At 35.5% G+C, this 14582-nt stretch overlaps 1 protein-coding gene across 1 annotated transcript; it reads right to left on the bottom strand.

Annotated features, from left to right (window-relative positions):
• Positions 1-2217: 2217 nt before the first annotated feature.
• On the bottom strand, positions 2218-10720 carry LOC126712900 (probable sucrose-phosphate synthase 1). The gene is made up of 13 exons (XM_050412432.1): positions 10281-10720; positions 10100-10189; positions 8907-9148; positions 8683-8746; positions 7891-8589; positions 7646-7762; positions 7348-7479; positions 6973-7149; positions 5508-5561; positions 5359-5421; positions 4287-5240; positions 3929-4056; positions 2218-2587 (listed from the first exon to the last, which is right to left on the bottom strand). Exons 1-13 carry the CDS (start codon positions 10464-10466, stop codon positions 2314-2316), a joined length of 3180 nt encoding a protein of 1059 aa, XP_050268389.1. The 5' UTR covers positions 10467-10720; the 3' UTR covers positions 2218-2313.
• Between the last annotated feature and the right edge of the window lie 3862 nt (positions 10721-14582).

Genomic DNA, 14582 nt, shown 5'->3' with positions numbered 1-14582 from the left:
TAAACAGTTTGAATAAACGGGAGGCTCAGCCTACCACCAAAAGAAAGAACAGTATGAACAAACTGATATGAAGTAGTAGATGAAAAATGCAACATATGGGAGTGGAAGTGCTATCAGAAAATAGATATATATATATATATATATATACTGGATGAAAGCACTATCAGCCTCATCAGAGTCTTCACCATAAACTGGGAAATGGGTAATGACCATAATTTTGAAATGCTTGAACCATAGGTCACATGATCCAGTCATAGCCTTGCTTCTAAATATACGTTCTTGTATATCAAAAGGCAAGTTGGCAACTGCACTTCTTAGCTGGTTTTGAGTCTTAAGACTTAACCTAGCATAATCGGTGCCCATGATAGTCGTTTTATCTATTGAATGGATATCCTCTTTGTCAAAGAGTTGACTTATGGACATTCGTCCTATTTTAATTTCTGCTTCAAGATTCACTAGGTGTATTTCCCTCATATTACAAAGTATTTCTGGGTACAAGTAATTTAGGGCTCTGAGGTAGTAACTGAAACTAAGCCTTTTGGGAGCTAAGTCCTACTAAGCCTGCTGAAGACTGAGGAGAAGGGTCCCTTTTATAGCTGGAGGGAGCCTTGGATCAGATCAGGAGACTGCTGGAATCACGGGAGGTGAAATGCTTTTACCTTCAGGTGAATATCTTTTCAGCCGAAAGTAAACAGTAACTCCAATGATTTTGTCAGGGCACTGTTGAGTGAACAGTAACTGGTCACTGTTTATGAACAGTGTTTTGTCCCCTTACTTTTCTGAAACAGTAACTCTGCATAGTGTTCTGGACTGTGCAGTGAACAGTGCTCTGTCGGCAACTCTGCTGCCTGATGCCTACTATGACAAATGTAACCACTTACCGCCGCTTGACTCCTATTCTAGTGTACTTTTACCCCACCGTATGCATACCCTAACGCCCTCCTGGCTAAACGGGACTTTACTGCTTTGGCCGCGAGTACTAACACTGTATTAAGATCCTAGTCTTACCGGGTTACAAACCGATATATATATATATATATATATATAAGAGACAAAATCTTTGAAAATCCTAAACCAATCTTCTCTGTCCGTCTCTACTAAGAGAGAAAACCCTAAACTTCAATTTATTTGGTAAGCTTGCTATTGCTTTTTCTCTTTTTTGTGAATAAGTTTTTTTTGCTTTTGTTTTTTCTGGTGGAGGTGATCTTGCGGCTGTCTGTTCTTCCAGGTCCTAAGAGATTTTACATGACTTTCATTGGCAATGGAGTAGTACTTTACAATATATGTTATCTTATGTTTTCTCTTATGGTGTTATGCTTCTTTGTTTATTAATTAAAGATTATGTTGGAAGCTCATATTATTTGCACCTTCAAAGTGCTTGACAATGTTTGAACCAAATTTTTCATCAATTAGGAAGAATTGGATAAAAAAAATTTAGAAAAGCTTTCCATCCTTACTGAAATTGTCTCGCAATAATGACTTTTTTGTTTGTTTTGTTTTGTTTTTATAATTTGTAGGTTCTGAATCTTTTGATTTTTAATTTTATTGTCTTTTGAAAGTTTGACCATCTAAATTTTTGGGTTCAATTTTTTGCAATATTTGAAACAGTTTATCAAATTTCAACTATTATAATTATGGATTATTCTCTTGAAGGTAACCTATCTTTCTCTTATATTTCTTTATTTGGTAGTCATATATATTTTGTTTTGTTTCAATAATTTCTAGGCAATGCCAGTAAATTTTCTGATTTTTTTTTCTTTTTTTTCCTTTCGGACGTTTTAACATCAGAATTTTTTAGTTATTTTTTTTTTCAATATCTAAATTTGTTAGCTAGATTTTTTGCAACCTATTGCATGTTCAAGTAATGACTTATTCATCAAATTGTAACTCAAAAAGATAGGAGCAATTCATGCAATAGTATAGTTTCATAATCAATTTAAAATTTTATAAAATTATTTTAGTATATTATAAATAGGTAAGTTCTCGTGCATTGCACGGGTTTCTGACTAGTTATTAAAGTACCAAAGCTAGGGGAGAAGGAAATTATTGAAGACTAACAGACTAAGAAGGGTTGATAGCTTTAAAGCTGGAATAAACAAGGAGAAGAAAGAGTAGACAAAGGGTTCAATGGGAAATCACCACAAATTACTCATTTTGTAGAAATTTTCCAAAATGAGAAGATTTTGAGGAAAGTTGTGGGGCTTGAAGAAGATATCAAAATCCACAATGACAAGTCAATAATATAAGACAGCCAGATATTCAATACAAAATTTATAGATTCCAAAACACCAGGAGCTCGTGAGCTAGAATGATCTACCCCTTAAGAACCCCTAGTTTCCCCAATGATGCTCGAATGTCATCACTATTACATCCCTCAGTTTGAACAACATTGGGACTATCCAATGGAAAGACATGTTCTAGAGGATAATTTCTGTTAGCATGAAGCTTATGTGCACCAGTACCAACTCCCTTCAATATCACAGTCTTACGGACACCACCAAGCAATCCTTCATAATCTGTGTCCCCATACTCTCCCACAAAGACCACAGTATTTGACAGGTCCATGCCCCAGCGGACAAACAGATACCTGGAGAGGATGTATTAGTACTCTATAATTAATCTCCATAAAATATAGAGAACATATGCATGGCATGTAATCCCAAAGAAAACATCAGACATTGAACAGTAAGAAATAGAATTGAGAAGCGGGAGGATAGAATGTTTTGCACATTAAAAATAGAAAGTTTGGATCATGTGCCTCAAATGTTTCCCCCCCCCCCATAATTGAATGAGTACTTTTGTTCTCATCAAAGCTTGTATAGATTTATCTTCTCAATGTACTCAAGATGACCTTAGTTTAGTGATGCTTATAGCATACGTCAGTTAGACCAAGGGTAAACAATATATATGATTAGCTTTGTTTTAAGTAAAATTATATCAATTCATCACAAATCACAACCCAGAGTTCCAGGTCAATCAATATAAGGTACCTCTAAACAGAGTGTATTAAATTGAAAAGCAATGAGTATACAAGTGGCTCACTTCCTGCAATAAGGATCTTGAGATGAAATTATGTGTTGTGGACCCTATGGCTGATTGAACAAATTTTAAATTTGACAGCCAATGGAATAGTTTTCATAAGGATTATGATGATTCAACTAATAGAATTTCTCCAATAATGCTTCAATAACTCAAAGCCAAGAACACATCTGAATATCTACATAAACCTGTCTATAGACCCACATTTTTTAAGCTGTGCTAAAGATTAAAATTTCACCTATATCGGTAGCTTGGATCAGGATTGAAGAGCTTGAACAAATAATTTTGATGACTACTAGAATTCTGCCATTTAAATACTTTCCACCATCAATTTTATCAAAGGCATATTTCTCTTGAGCATTTGCAATTAATCATCACTGACAGCCTTGGCCCACTTTATCTCAGCTATATTTACTCTCATTCTGTTCTGCACATAACTGGTACCACTTCCTAAGCAACCACCAATTTATACCACAAATTAAGGATGGTGGAGACTGGCAACACCCAGTGAAGAACCAGAAGGCATGCCAAAGCTAAATGCCAATACCAAGCATTTTTGGAAATGATGCCAATCAGCCAATCCCTCTTGAGGCCGGCCTTTGAGGAGAGGGTTTTTTTTTTTTTTCCCCCAAATATTATATTATATAATAAATATCGGACAGCTTTTTAATGGATTTCCCACTTGTCTTTATGCTTTTGAATCTTTTTTATTTAATAAAATATACTGAACAGGTAATAACACTTCTCAGCTCTAACATGTGCAACACACTTTCTATGAATTTGTTGAGAACTATCGCATCATATAAGGTGCCAAAAAAAAGAAGAAAAAATAACAAAGAAACAAGGTAGCTGTGCAACTTTAAAAAATAGAAAACCTCTACATGCATACCTGAGGGCTTGGGATCTAGAGGCCAGCACGGGGATCACATTCAGCTTTGGACCATTTTGACAGTATATAACATGACATCGGAGAGCCTGAATTCTCATCAATTTCCGAAGTTCCTTAACTGGGGGAATCTGTGATTTCAAAATAGTTACTAAAATTTGAAAATTCTAAGAATAAGAATCAGTAATCAACAAACCTTATAAATATAAGTAAAATTCTCCATCTAAAAATAAAGTGCTATAAAAACTAACAGTGCAAGATGTGGGCTTTATATCAATGAGAGAGAAAAGAGAGGGTGGATTGGGGGAAACACCACTTTTGCTATTAGTCTTTCACATATAAAAATAAAAAGAAATATTACCAATGATGGGTCTTTCACTTTAAATGCATAGCAATGCATGGTCGATCCTGATTCATCTTCCTCAACAAGTTGTCCTTCTGCCTTTCCATCATTGATAGAAGCAACCCAACGTACCAAAGTCTTCCTCAAACCCTCTCCACCCCAGCGGTATTCAGTGTGTGAACGATAATCCAAGTCTACCACATAGGGAAGCCCAGAAGGACTGTCCTCAGAGCTTGATGATGGATAGTAGAGCTCACTACCACTGTTACAGATAAAAGCGTCAAATTCGGTTGGGCTCAAGCCTCCTGAGATCAAAAGAGAGTGTATGTCTGATATGGTCAAGGCTGTTGACAATATGAACCCAACGGATCCTGCATCCCTGTCCTTCCATGCTACCTCAACAACTGTTGAAATAATTTCAAGAAGATCTGAGGTTGTATCACAATCCACAGAAATTACAAATATATACTTCCTCTTTCTCAATGCTGGAAATTTACTAGGGCCGACATTATTGTCTGCTCTCTCTGCGGATGCAGCCTTTTGTGTGCCTTCTATAACACCCCTAGACAATTTCAAAACAGCATTTTCTGCTCTACTCATTTCATCAACAGCATTTTCTTCAGTATCTAAAACATTATCAAGATTGGAACCCCCTTCAATTTTCTCACCATCCAATGAAAGCTTCAAGTTTAGAGATAAATCTTGTATATCTCTCAAGGAATCACCAGGTGAATCTGTTTCTGAATTGTCATATTCAACATCACTTTTTTGCCATTGTGGCTGCCTTGGTCTGCAACTGGCTATTCGAGATAGGTATGTCTTACAATGCTCTGGCCATGAAAAAAGGTGAATATTTTTCAGTCCATTCTGCCGGCATTTTGCCCAAAGTTGCTTATCTGAAACAAGTTTCAGAAGAGCATCTGCGATAGACTGCTGATCATGGGGGTCAACAAGTAGACCATTGTCAAGAACCTGTAACAAGTCCATCATTAGTATTTTAAGCTACAATTAAACTTCGACTGTATATGACTCCAATTAACAGATGAGAAATTCCTTTTAAGTAATAGGAAGGCTCCACAGATGGACACACCCTATGAATATCAACAGGACCACCATTCTTTGTGGCAACAATAGGCAAACCATAAGCTGCTGCCTGCACAGAAGAGGAAAGACGGTTGGATTTTGCATAAAATAACATCTAAAAAGTAAAGCATTCTGATTAAAGATAAAGAGAAGCACCTCAATTAAAGTAAGCCCAAATGGCTCAATGAAAGCCGGATTGATGAAAACACCCTACAAGAACAATATTATTGAGATGATGGGTTAATCAACACATGTACTAAAGAATTTTGAGCTAAATAATTTTCTCTGGTAAGAGAGCTGAATCAATATGGTGCTGAGATGAATAACTTAGTGAGAGGGAAACAAATTAGAAGAGTTGAAAAAATGAGTTCTCTTGACCAAATAGAAATTTAATTTAGCCCAGACCTATTCCAAAAAATCAACATGTAAATAGTAACACTTACTCCCTCCCCCTCCCCCTAATGCATTAGAGAAGGGTGTCCTGCTTAATTGAGTGGTCTTCTTGTCATTTTCAGCCCTGCATTCTCTTTCTATTCATTAATTAACCTATGATTTATATTTGAGTCACAAAATCTAAAGACAAAATGGGCATTTTCTCCCCTAATGGAGCCCAGTTAGGCCCTGAAGATAATGGCAGCACCAATGACTATCTCTCCCTTTCCCAGTTTCCAAACTCCAGAACAGCCACCTCCTTCTTGGACAACTGAAAGGAAGGGGGGGGGGGGGGGGGGGGGGGGGACCCTCTTTTGACCTTAACCGGTACCAAGCTTGAACTTTAGTTACCATGTGAGCCAAAGCACAGCCTTAACTTAGCTAAATGAACCAAACTTAACATGCTCAACCAAATTTAGAACCAGCTTGAGCCTGACATGCACACACACTCTTTGGCATCTGGATAGATCAATATTCTGCTGAAACAAGCTAAAACATTCCAAAATTCAGTTCAGCTTGACTTTACACAAGAAGGTGCATATGGAAACTGATTATTGGAGGCTTCTGTATTGTAATATCAAGTAAATAGCTTAATCAGAAAGTTCTAAATACCTAAGACATAACATGCCTCTATTACCATTTCATAAATATTAAGATTTCATTTTATTTTTTAAAATTGTTAATTTCCGCAGCACACAGTGAGTCTTGAAATCACAACCTTACCCTCCACGCTGTTCTTATGAGGGAAGTGCCATTTGAGCTAGAGTTTATTGGCAATAAATACCAGGATTTCCTTCTTCAGTTACTTAATTTTCATGTGCCTTTTCCCTCTCTTTAAGTTATTCTAATACCATTTATTGAGCTAAAGAAGATCTCCCTGTATACCTATTACTTTTTCTTGTCTTTATAAATTTCTATTTCAAATGTGTGTGTGTGACCCAGTAAAGAAAGCCAGCAAGTGAATCTTTGCATTTCTTTTGCACTTCACCAAAACTACAAAGAAATTATGCAAAGGAACAAAAGAATCTAGAAGAGCTAAGGGCAAAGCATATACATCAATGAAATCACCAATGAAATCACCAATGATCTAATCATACCATATTTTATGCAAATATCTTTTTCTTTACGGAAGTTCAACCAGTAGATCTGACTCTCACCACAATTTGAAAAATAGATCAGAAATCCGTACCTTGGTTTTTGCTGCTAGACGATAAATGTCAGGAACGTCAGACTGCTTGTGGTGTTTAGGGTATGCCACTTGTCCATAGAGATCATATTTGTCGATCAGCTTAAGAATTGACAGAACAACAGATGCATTTGTGCTAGACATTTCATCAATATCATCACGGTTTCCCATGATTAATGTCTGCAACAAATTTACAACAACAAATAAAGTGAAATTATTGGCATGCAATTTAAGACATTTTTTATGTCGGGATTGGGGGGAGAGGGGGGGGGGGGGGATATTGAAAGGTAAATCCCTTTTAAGTGGGTCATCAAAATTGATATATATATATATATATATATTTGATAGGCAAGATACAGTTCAAGGATTAGTACAGACAAGGTTAGCAAGCTCCCTCAATGGGCGGCATTCTCCAAATGCTTTGACTAAAGTCGTAATATTCTTTTTAGGGTCTGCTCTAGCAAGGGCAAGTATCATAGGCTTGCGCGGATTGGAAAAGAAACGCATAATCTGCCAAATCAAAATCAACAAGATTGATATTAAAATCAAAACTCCTGTACCAAGAAAATGTTTCTTAACATTATTTGCCATGGGACAAACAAAATTGAATTGGCAGTAAATTATAGGCTCTCACACAATCACCAACAAAACAATGGTAAGAAAGACTAGTCATAACCTCAGACCAAATTGGTGGGTCAAGAGAAGAAGGACTATCTTCATTTCTTTCCACATCTCCATCCATATCACCATCATGTGGAACAATATGATGGAATTCCATCCCAGGTGGAATTACCTGGACAATTTTTGGCAATTCAAAATACAAATGATATCAAGTTAGTGCAACCAAATCAAACTTGCTTTATATTCACAAAAAAACCTGTGAGTCTAATAATAAATTTGGGAACAGTTCTTATTACTTACAATCATGCGAGGCATAAACCTGCCATGACAGTTCACACCCCTTTTTATTCTTGCTCTCAGTTTGCGTTCTAGTATTGGATCAAAGCCATCATATAGGCGCCATTGCTGTTCTATCTCCTGTCTAGTGCTGGTTATAACAATTTCTGTTGCATCAAGAGCTAGCTCCTCAGCTTCTATCCGCCGCATTATTTTGTATGTTGAATTTATCTCTTCTCTTGATTGTCGTCCTTGCTTTAAAAGTTGTTCAAGCTTATCTCGTCCTAGAGAATGGCCAGTAAAAAGCATAGGTACATTTAAAGCTCCTGACAGGAGAGCAGCAGAGTCACCTGCATCTGCATAATGTCCATGGATTGCAACAGGCCAGATTGGTTGCCCACCACCAATTTGCTCACCCAAAACTTTGGACATCTGTAGAATGTGGTGAAGTGCACCATCAACAAATTCAGGAATGTAGGGCCAAAGGAGTTCTTTAGGAATATATTTATCTTTTGGGCCAAATGGTATACGGACTATATATGCCCCACTACTCTCCCCATGCTCCTGCATTGAATTCTCAGAGTTTACTGGATTGAGCATTTCTGTTGGTTCACCATAACTCCAATCTACATCTGGAGCTGACACTTGTCTTGTCAGCAAGTCAACCCGATAAACACCTGGCATTGAACCTAAGGCCCTGGCAAGTTCTACTACGTACTTGACCTGATCATAACAGATATCATTCAAGATCCACTGTAAGCGATCAGTCAATATATGGTTCTCAAAAGCAAATAAAAATTTATTGCTAAAAGTTACCTGACCCCCTGTATCAGAATCACGACCAAGCTCCATGTTTTCACCACGTATCAGGCCATGAAGGCTGCATAAAGACTGCTTGTTAAAAAGATTTTCATTTCAATGTCATACCTAATTTTTGTTTATGACTAAAAAAAAGAGAAAATAAACTTCTTTCAAATTTCATAATACGCCCCCATAAAACCTCATATAAACTTAAAGCATGAAAAGGTTTTAGTTCATGCCTTATTAACACAATGTAGAGTTTCTTCTCCTTATGTTGATTGGCCCAGTTCTCCATAACATCAACAGAACTGATTCTAGGCATTCTTCCTCTAGTGCTATCACCATGAGCTGAAAGATCACCAACCAAATCTCCTTTTTCACCCTCAGACAAATCTTCTGACATATCAGCTGTTGCCTCTCTGCGGCCTCTTTCACGTTCAAGATGGCGCTTAGCTTCACGCTGAGCTTCTTCTCCCTCAAACTGATCAAGATAACATCATCAGCACAAAGTTTTTAAGTGTTATTGGAGGGAAAAAAGATTTGGGTTTTTATTCTTTAAAAAACACATGCTTAAGAAATATATCCAACTAGTTATTATGATGATCAATCATAACTATCAATTGGTTTCTCATTACTGCCCTAAAAGGCTAACAATTGTCAAAATCTGAGCAATACAAAAGTGATAATAAGTCACATATTCTAAAGATTGCTTTCTCCATTGTTTGTAAGGAGACATTTTCAAAGCTTAGTTCATAATATAAAAGAGCTCAAAAGAACAATGGAAACAATAGTGGATACTAAGAAGTGCAAACACTTCAATCCCTTGATGTGTTTGTGTCCGACACACAAGGGACACTCCATTGTTTTAAAGATTTTGATAGTTGTTATTTAATTTAAGAACTTTTTTTTTTCAATTATTGATAGTTACAACAATGGAGGTTGGGAGATTTGAATCCTGGCCATTAGGTGTCAATTTAGGTACAAAGTTCTTGGAAAAAACTTAGAACAAAAGCCTATAAATATATATATATATATATATATATATATTCGTGTCTCAATTTTGAGGAAATTTTAAGTCATGTTGTGTTCGTGTTAGTGTTCACATCCGCGTCCATGCTTCTTAGAGTGGACGTTAATATGTGAACACAAGGCACAACACAACCATTCATCAATAAGAATGACAAAAATTACCAGATAACTAGTAACACAGCGTGCACAATCATTCATCAGCTCACTCAGGCAACCAAAAAAGAAAATTTGCAACTTGAATAATCAACCAGATCACAAGTATTGAAATTCATAGCATAGTAACAAAATCTACTTAGCATTGTCTGTACCGTAACAAATCCAAAAAAAAAAAAAAAAAAAAAAAAAAGACGAACATTAAAACATTTCAATTTTCAGATCAAAAATAAAAAAATATATATATGACCTGTTTTTTCTGGCGAGCCAAATTCCAAATCCGCCAACACATGTTCTCCAATCTCGTGTTCCTCTCCTGTGGACTCCTGGTGGCCGCAGCCTAAACCATTTCAATTTTCAGATCAAAAAACAAACATGAATGAATGAACGAATGAATGAAATTCAAAAATTTAAGGAAATGAGAGACGTACTCGAACCCAGGATCGGTGGAGATCGGTCTCATCGAAGCCGGTGATGACTTCCTCGACGAAGTATCGAGTGGGACTGAAATGTCCTCTCTCTCGGAGCAACAGCGACGATTTCTTCGGGTCGTCCAGACCCGGCCCGACGTCCAGGATCGCCTCCAAGTAACTGTTTATCCAATCATTTCCCGCCATCTTTCTATTCACAGAAAATGATCAAAGTGATAGAGAGAGAGATGTCTTTTTTTTTTTTTTTTTTATGGCGACTATGAAAACGCGAGAGACGATAGAGAAGGTGTGTTTGTTTGTGAGTGTGTGAGTGTTGGCAGTTGGAAATGGAGGAGAGGGTGTGTCATCAGAGAGAGAAATTCAACATTTCCGAACTTTATGCGATCTCTCTGGAACTTGGAATTTGTACTCTTTCTCTTTCTTTCTTTTTTTCTCCTTTTTTTTTTTTTTTTTTGATTCGATACTCTAACCGACTATTTTTATAGTTACACTTACACCCTTCCTTACGTGGAAGTAATCAAAACCTTCCTTTCTAAAAAAATCCCAAAAGTCAAAAGTAATATAGTACCAATTTGTATGATAAAATGACGCTTTTGTTGCCAATTGATTTTGACTTTGTGAGGGTGAGTTGTTATGGGAAAATTGTTTATTTAGAGCAGGTTATTAAGAATTTGATAAATGTAATTTATCATAAATGTGAGAAGATAGAGTATTATTCTTTGTACTTCTAGAGTATTTAAGAATTACTCATTATGATAAGTTGAAAAATGTCATAAACACATTAAAGTCGTTACGAGTTGTAAGTGAAAGAAAAAAAAGTTGTGAGTTTATATTGGTCCATGCCTCTTATTCATAACTGACCACGTAAAGAGTTATGACAAAAATGATATAAATAGTTCTCTCTTGAGAATTGTGCCTCATTAGCTGGACTAATCCTATTTTAACATCAATTTCTTTTTGTAGTGTAGTCGTGTCAAAATTTAGGTTCTTTTCTGTAAATATAGTACAATAGTTTTCTAATTAAATTCTAGATATAGGTTTTTTTTTTTTTTTTTTTGGGTATTTTCAAGTTCCACATGTCTTCATATTGCTTTATATGATTTTAATATGAATATAGCAGGGACAAGGAAAGGATAATTAAATAAAATGAAGCCAAGTGTGTTCAGGGAAAAAAAATATAATGTTTAGATATGTCATACTTTCATTGGTTTAGGTTCATTAAAAAAAAAAAAAAATCATTGGCTTATGGTTGCTCTTTTTTTTTTTTTTTTTTTTTTTTTGAATATTTGCTTTTCATTCTGCCAATGAATGACATCTAGCAACAAGGATATATTTTATTCATTTATTAAAGAATTAATCATATGTTAATTTGTATAGATTTTTTTTTTTTTTTTTTTGAGAATCAATATTTTTTGAATGTTTGCTTTTCATTCAGTCAATGAATGACATCTAGCAATAAGGATATGTTTTATTTATTTATTAAAGTATTAATGATATGTTAATTTATAATAAAATTACAATTCTACTTCAAAAAAAAAAGTACAATTCAACAATTCAATTATAAATTGGTTTATGTTATCAAAAAAAAAAAAAAAATTAGAAATCGGTTCAGAATATTCGACATCTTGTTATATATTCATTTGAATCCATTCAAAGAGACGGTAGAGTGGATTCCAGTTAGCTCAACTGATAAAATCTCTGATAGTTGAATAAGAGATTTGGGATTCAATCTCCGCTTACACCTAAAACTGGTTGGTATCTTGATTTGATGATAAAAAACTATTATCAGGAACAGACGCCATAAAAAGTGTGCTAGGTCTAATCATATATTTAACTTAGGTACTTACTAACAATCTAAACAACAAGACACATATTTCAAAAGATTAATGAAGATTTGAATTGGAACCAAATTCTGTTTCTGTGTATTAGTTCATCTTTTTTAGTCTTTTCCTCACCTTGCTTAAAGCCTTAAACAGAAGGCAGTGTTGAAATTATCGGATGCTAGAATCCGAGGGCAGTCTTGAAAAAAAACTAGTCTAATTCTAATCTTGACTCCCTAGTACAATTAGGAGCTTTACAATGGCTTAATAGCAGATTCCCTATAATTGGATTAGATAGAGAAAGGAGATTAGGACTTATGACAAGCTAAATTGAACTGGGTATTAAAATATTAAAACTTCATTTAATTTTATTAGGCTTTTGGAGTTTTTTTTTTTTTTTTTTTTTGAGAAACAAGGCTTTTGGAGTTTAGTGTCATAATTTTTCATTAATCTCAGTTTTAGGTTTACATGTTTGTCCACAAAATTTAGATGGATATGTGTTAATAAATTTCTGCTATTTTACTGTTTTTTGCAACTATAGTCTATAGACGAACCCTCAAAAAGGAAAATATTAGAACAACCTTTTTTCGTTGGCTACTAGCTAGATGATTGAAATAATGGTGTATTTTATTTCTAGTATTTATAATATGTAATCAACTATAGTTTTACCCCCCCAAAAAAAAAAAAAAAAAAAAAAAATCTAAATCTAATCTCTATATATGGCTTAGGGTGGATAGAGATTTGAATTTGAAATCTTGTCACCATCAGTGAAATTTACAAAATTATTGATCAAAGGCAGGGGATATAAAGCAGCACTATCCTATGAGCATTCCTTTAAGTGAGAGACTTCCTGCTGATCGGTTGGTTTGGGCCTATATGCCAACGGGCAATTTCACAATTAGAAGCGCATATAAGGTGGCTGTGGGCGTCGAGTAGTAACAATAATTGTGGAGGCTCCTCTAATAAGCGAAAGTCCAAAAGTTTTTGGAAAACTCTTTGGCGCCTGAATATTCCAAACAAGGTCAAGTCGTTTGCGTGGAATGCTAGCAAAAATATATTGCCAACAAAGGCTAACCTTAACCTATGCCGAAGACATGTCGTAGCTGATTAGGTTTGTGAGGCGTGTGGAGTAGAGTCAGAGAGCTGTAGCCATGGCCTTTGGGACAGCGAAAAAGCTCAATAAGTATGGAGGATCTCGGGTCTTTCATTTGATGCTCACGGTTTGGTTTTTCCAGAATTCATAGAATTCCTGTGGCACCTAAAGTTTGGAAAATGTATGGGGGATGATGTCTTGGAGTTTGTGATAATGGTGGCATGGTGTATTTGGTATAATCGGAATGCAGTGCACCAGGGGAAGGAGCGACAAGCTTGTGAGGCAATTTTACACAAGGTGAAAATCATGTATGTTGGAGGAATTCCAGATGGCCAATTTTATTAGTATGGCTCAACCTTGACCTCAAGACGAGGTGTTCATTGGGAAGCTCCAGAGCCCCCTTGATATAAAATTAACGTGGATGAGACTGTATTTGTTGGTTACACTCAGCTGGTGTGGGGGCAATTATACGAGATAATTAATGAAGGAAGAGTAACAGCAACTTTGAGTTGACTCCTACCTATACCTTTAGGACCTTTGGACTGAAGCTAAAGCCTTGGAGGTGGGTGTGATGTTTGCTTGGGATGTAGGAGTACGAGAGGTAATTTTTGAGTGTGATTCGACCATTGTAGCTGAGGCTTTGAAAGGGCTAAGTGAACCACCAACAGCTACTAGCAGCATTATTGAAGGAATTAGAAATAAATTGCAAGATTTTAGACAAGTGCATATTTCTCATGTTCGTCGGCAAGGTAACCGTCTAGCACACATCTTGGCTCAATATGCCTAGCATGTTTCTTATGTTAGGCAGCATTATTGAAGGAATTAGAAACAAATTGCAAGATTTTAGACAAGTGCATATTTCTCATGTTCGTCGGTAAGGTAACCGTCCAGCACACATCTTGGCTCAATATGCCTAGCATGTTGTTAGTTATGTAACTTGGATAGAGGAAAATTCTAGTATGATTGAGCTGGCTTTGGTTTAAGATGTATTGTTTTTATCTTCTTCTTAATAAAAGTTGCAATCTTTTATCAAAAAAAAAAAAAAAAATCCCATGTTTCCCGCTTTTAGTTTAAATAAGTGATTAGTTAAGTCACGTATACATGTGCTTTCATTTGAATTCAGCCTCAAACTTCCCATTGTCATACTACCATTAAAAAGTTAAATTTATAAATGAATAATGCTAAATATCCTGCAATTTCTTTTCCGTAGAGATTACAATGATGAGGCACAAATAAATAAATAAATAAATAATAGAACCTCTATTCATTAAGTTTATACAAATTGAAAATACTCATAAAATTCTTCATTAAACATATGTTGTACATTGTACAACCAAAATTAGTCGCTCCAATATCTCATTTATCTCATCTGTTGCTCCATCCAATTGA

The sequence above is a fragment of the Quercus robur genome, chromosome 2, assembly GCF_932294415.1.
Source record: "Quercus robur chromosome 2, dhQueRobu3.1, whole genome shotgun sequence".
NCBI classification, from domain to species: domain Eukaryota; kingdom Viridiplantae; phylum Streptophyta; class Magnoliopsida; order Fagales; family Fagaceae; genus Quercus; species Quercus robur.
The sequence above is the reverse complement of the archived record's forward strand: the minus strand, read 5'-3'. Positions and strand labels throughout refer to the sequence as shown.

What these genes read in the sequence shown, in the direction of transcription:
- LOC126712900 (XM_050412432.1), bottom strand. Translation starts at nt 10,466, where the DNA reads ATGGCGGGAAATGATTGGATAAACAGTTACTTGGAGGCGATCCTGGAC. An exon ending in TGGCTCGCCAGAAAAAACAG is followed by an intron (nt 9,149 to 10,099) that starts GTCATATATATA and finishes TATCTTGATCAG; the next exon opens with TTTGAGGGAGAAGAAGCTCA. An exon ending in CTCTACATTGTGTTAATAAG is followed by an intron (nt 8,747 to 8,906) that starts GCATGAACTAAA and finishes GTCTTTATGCAG; the next exon opens with CCTTCATGGCCTGATACGTG.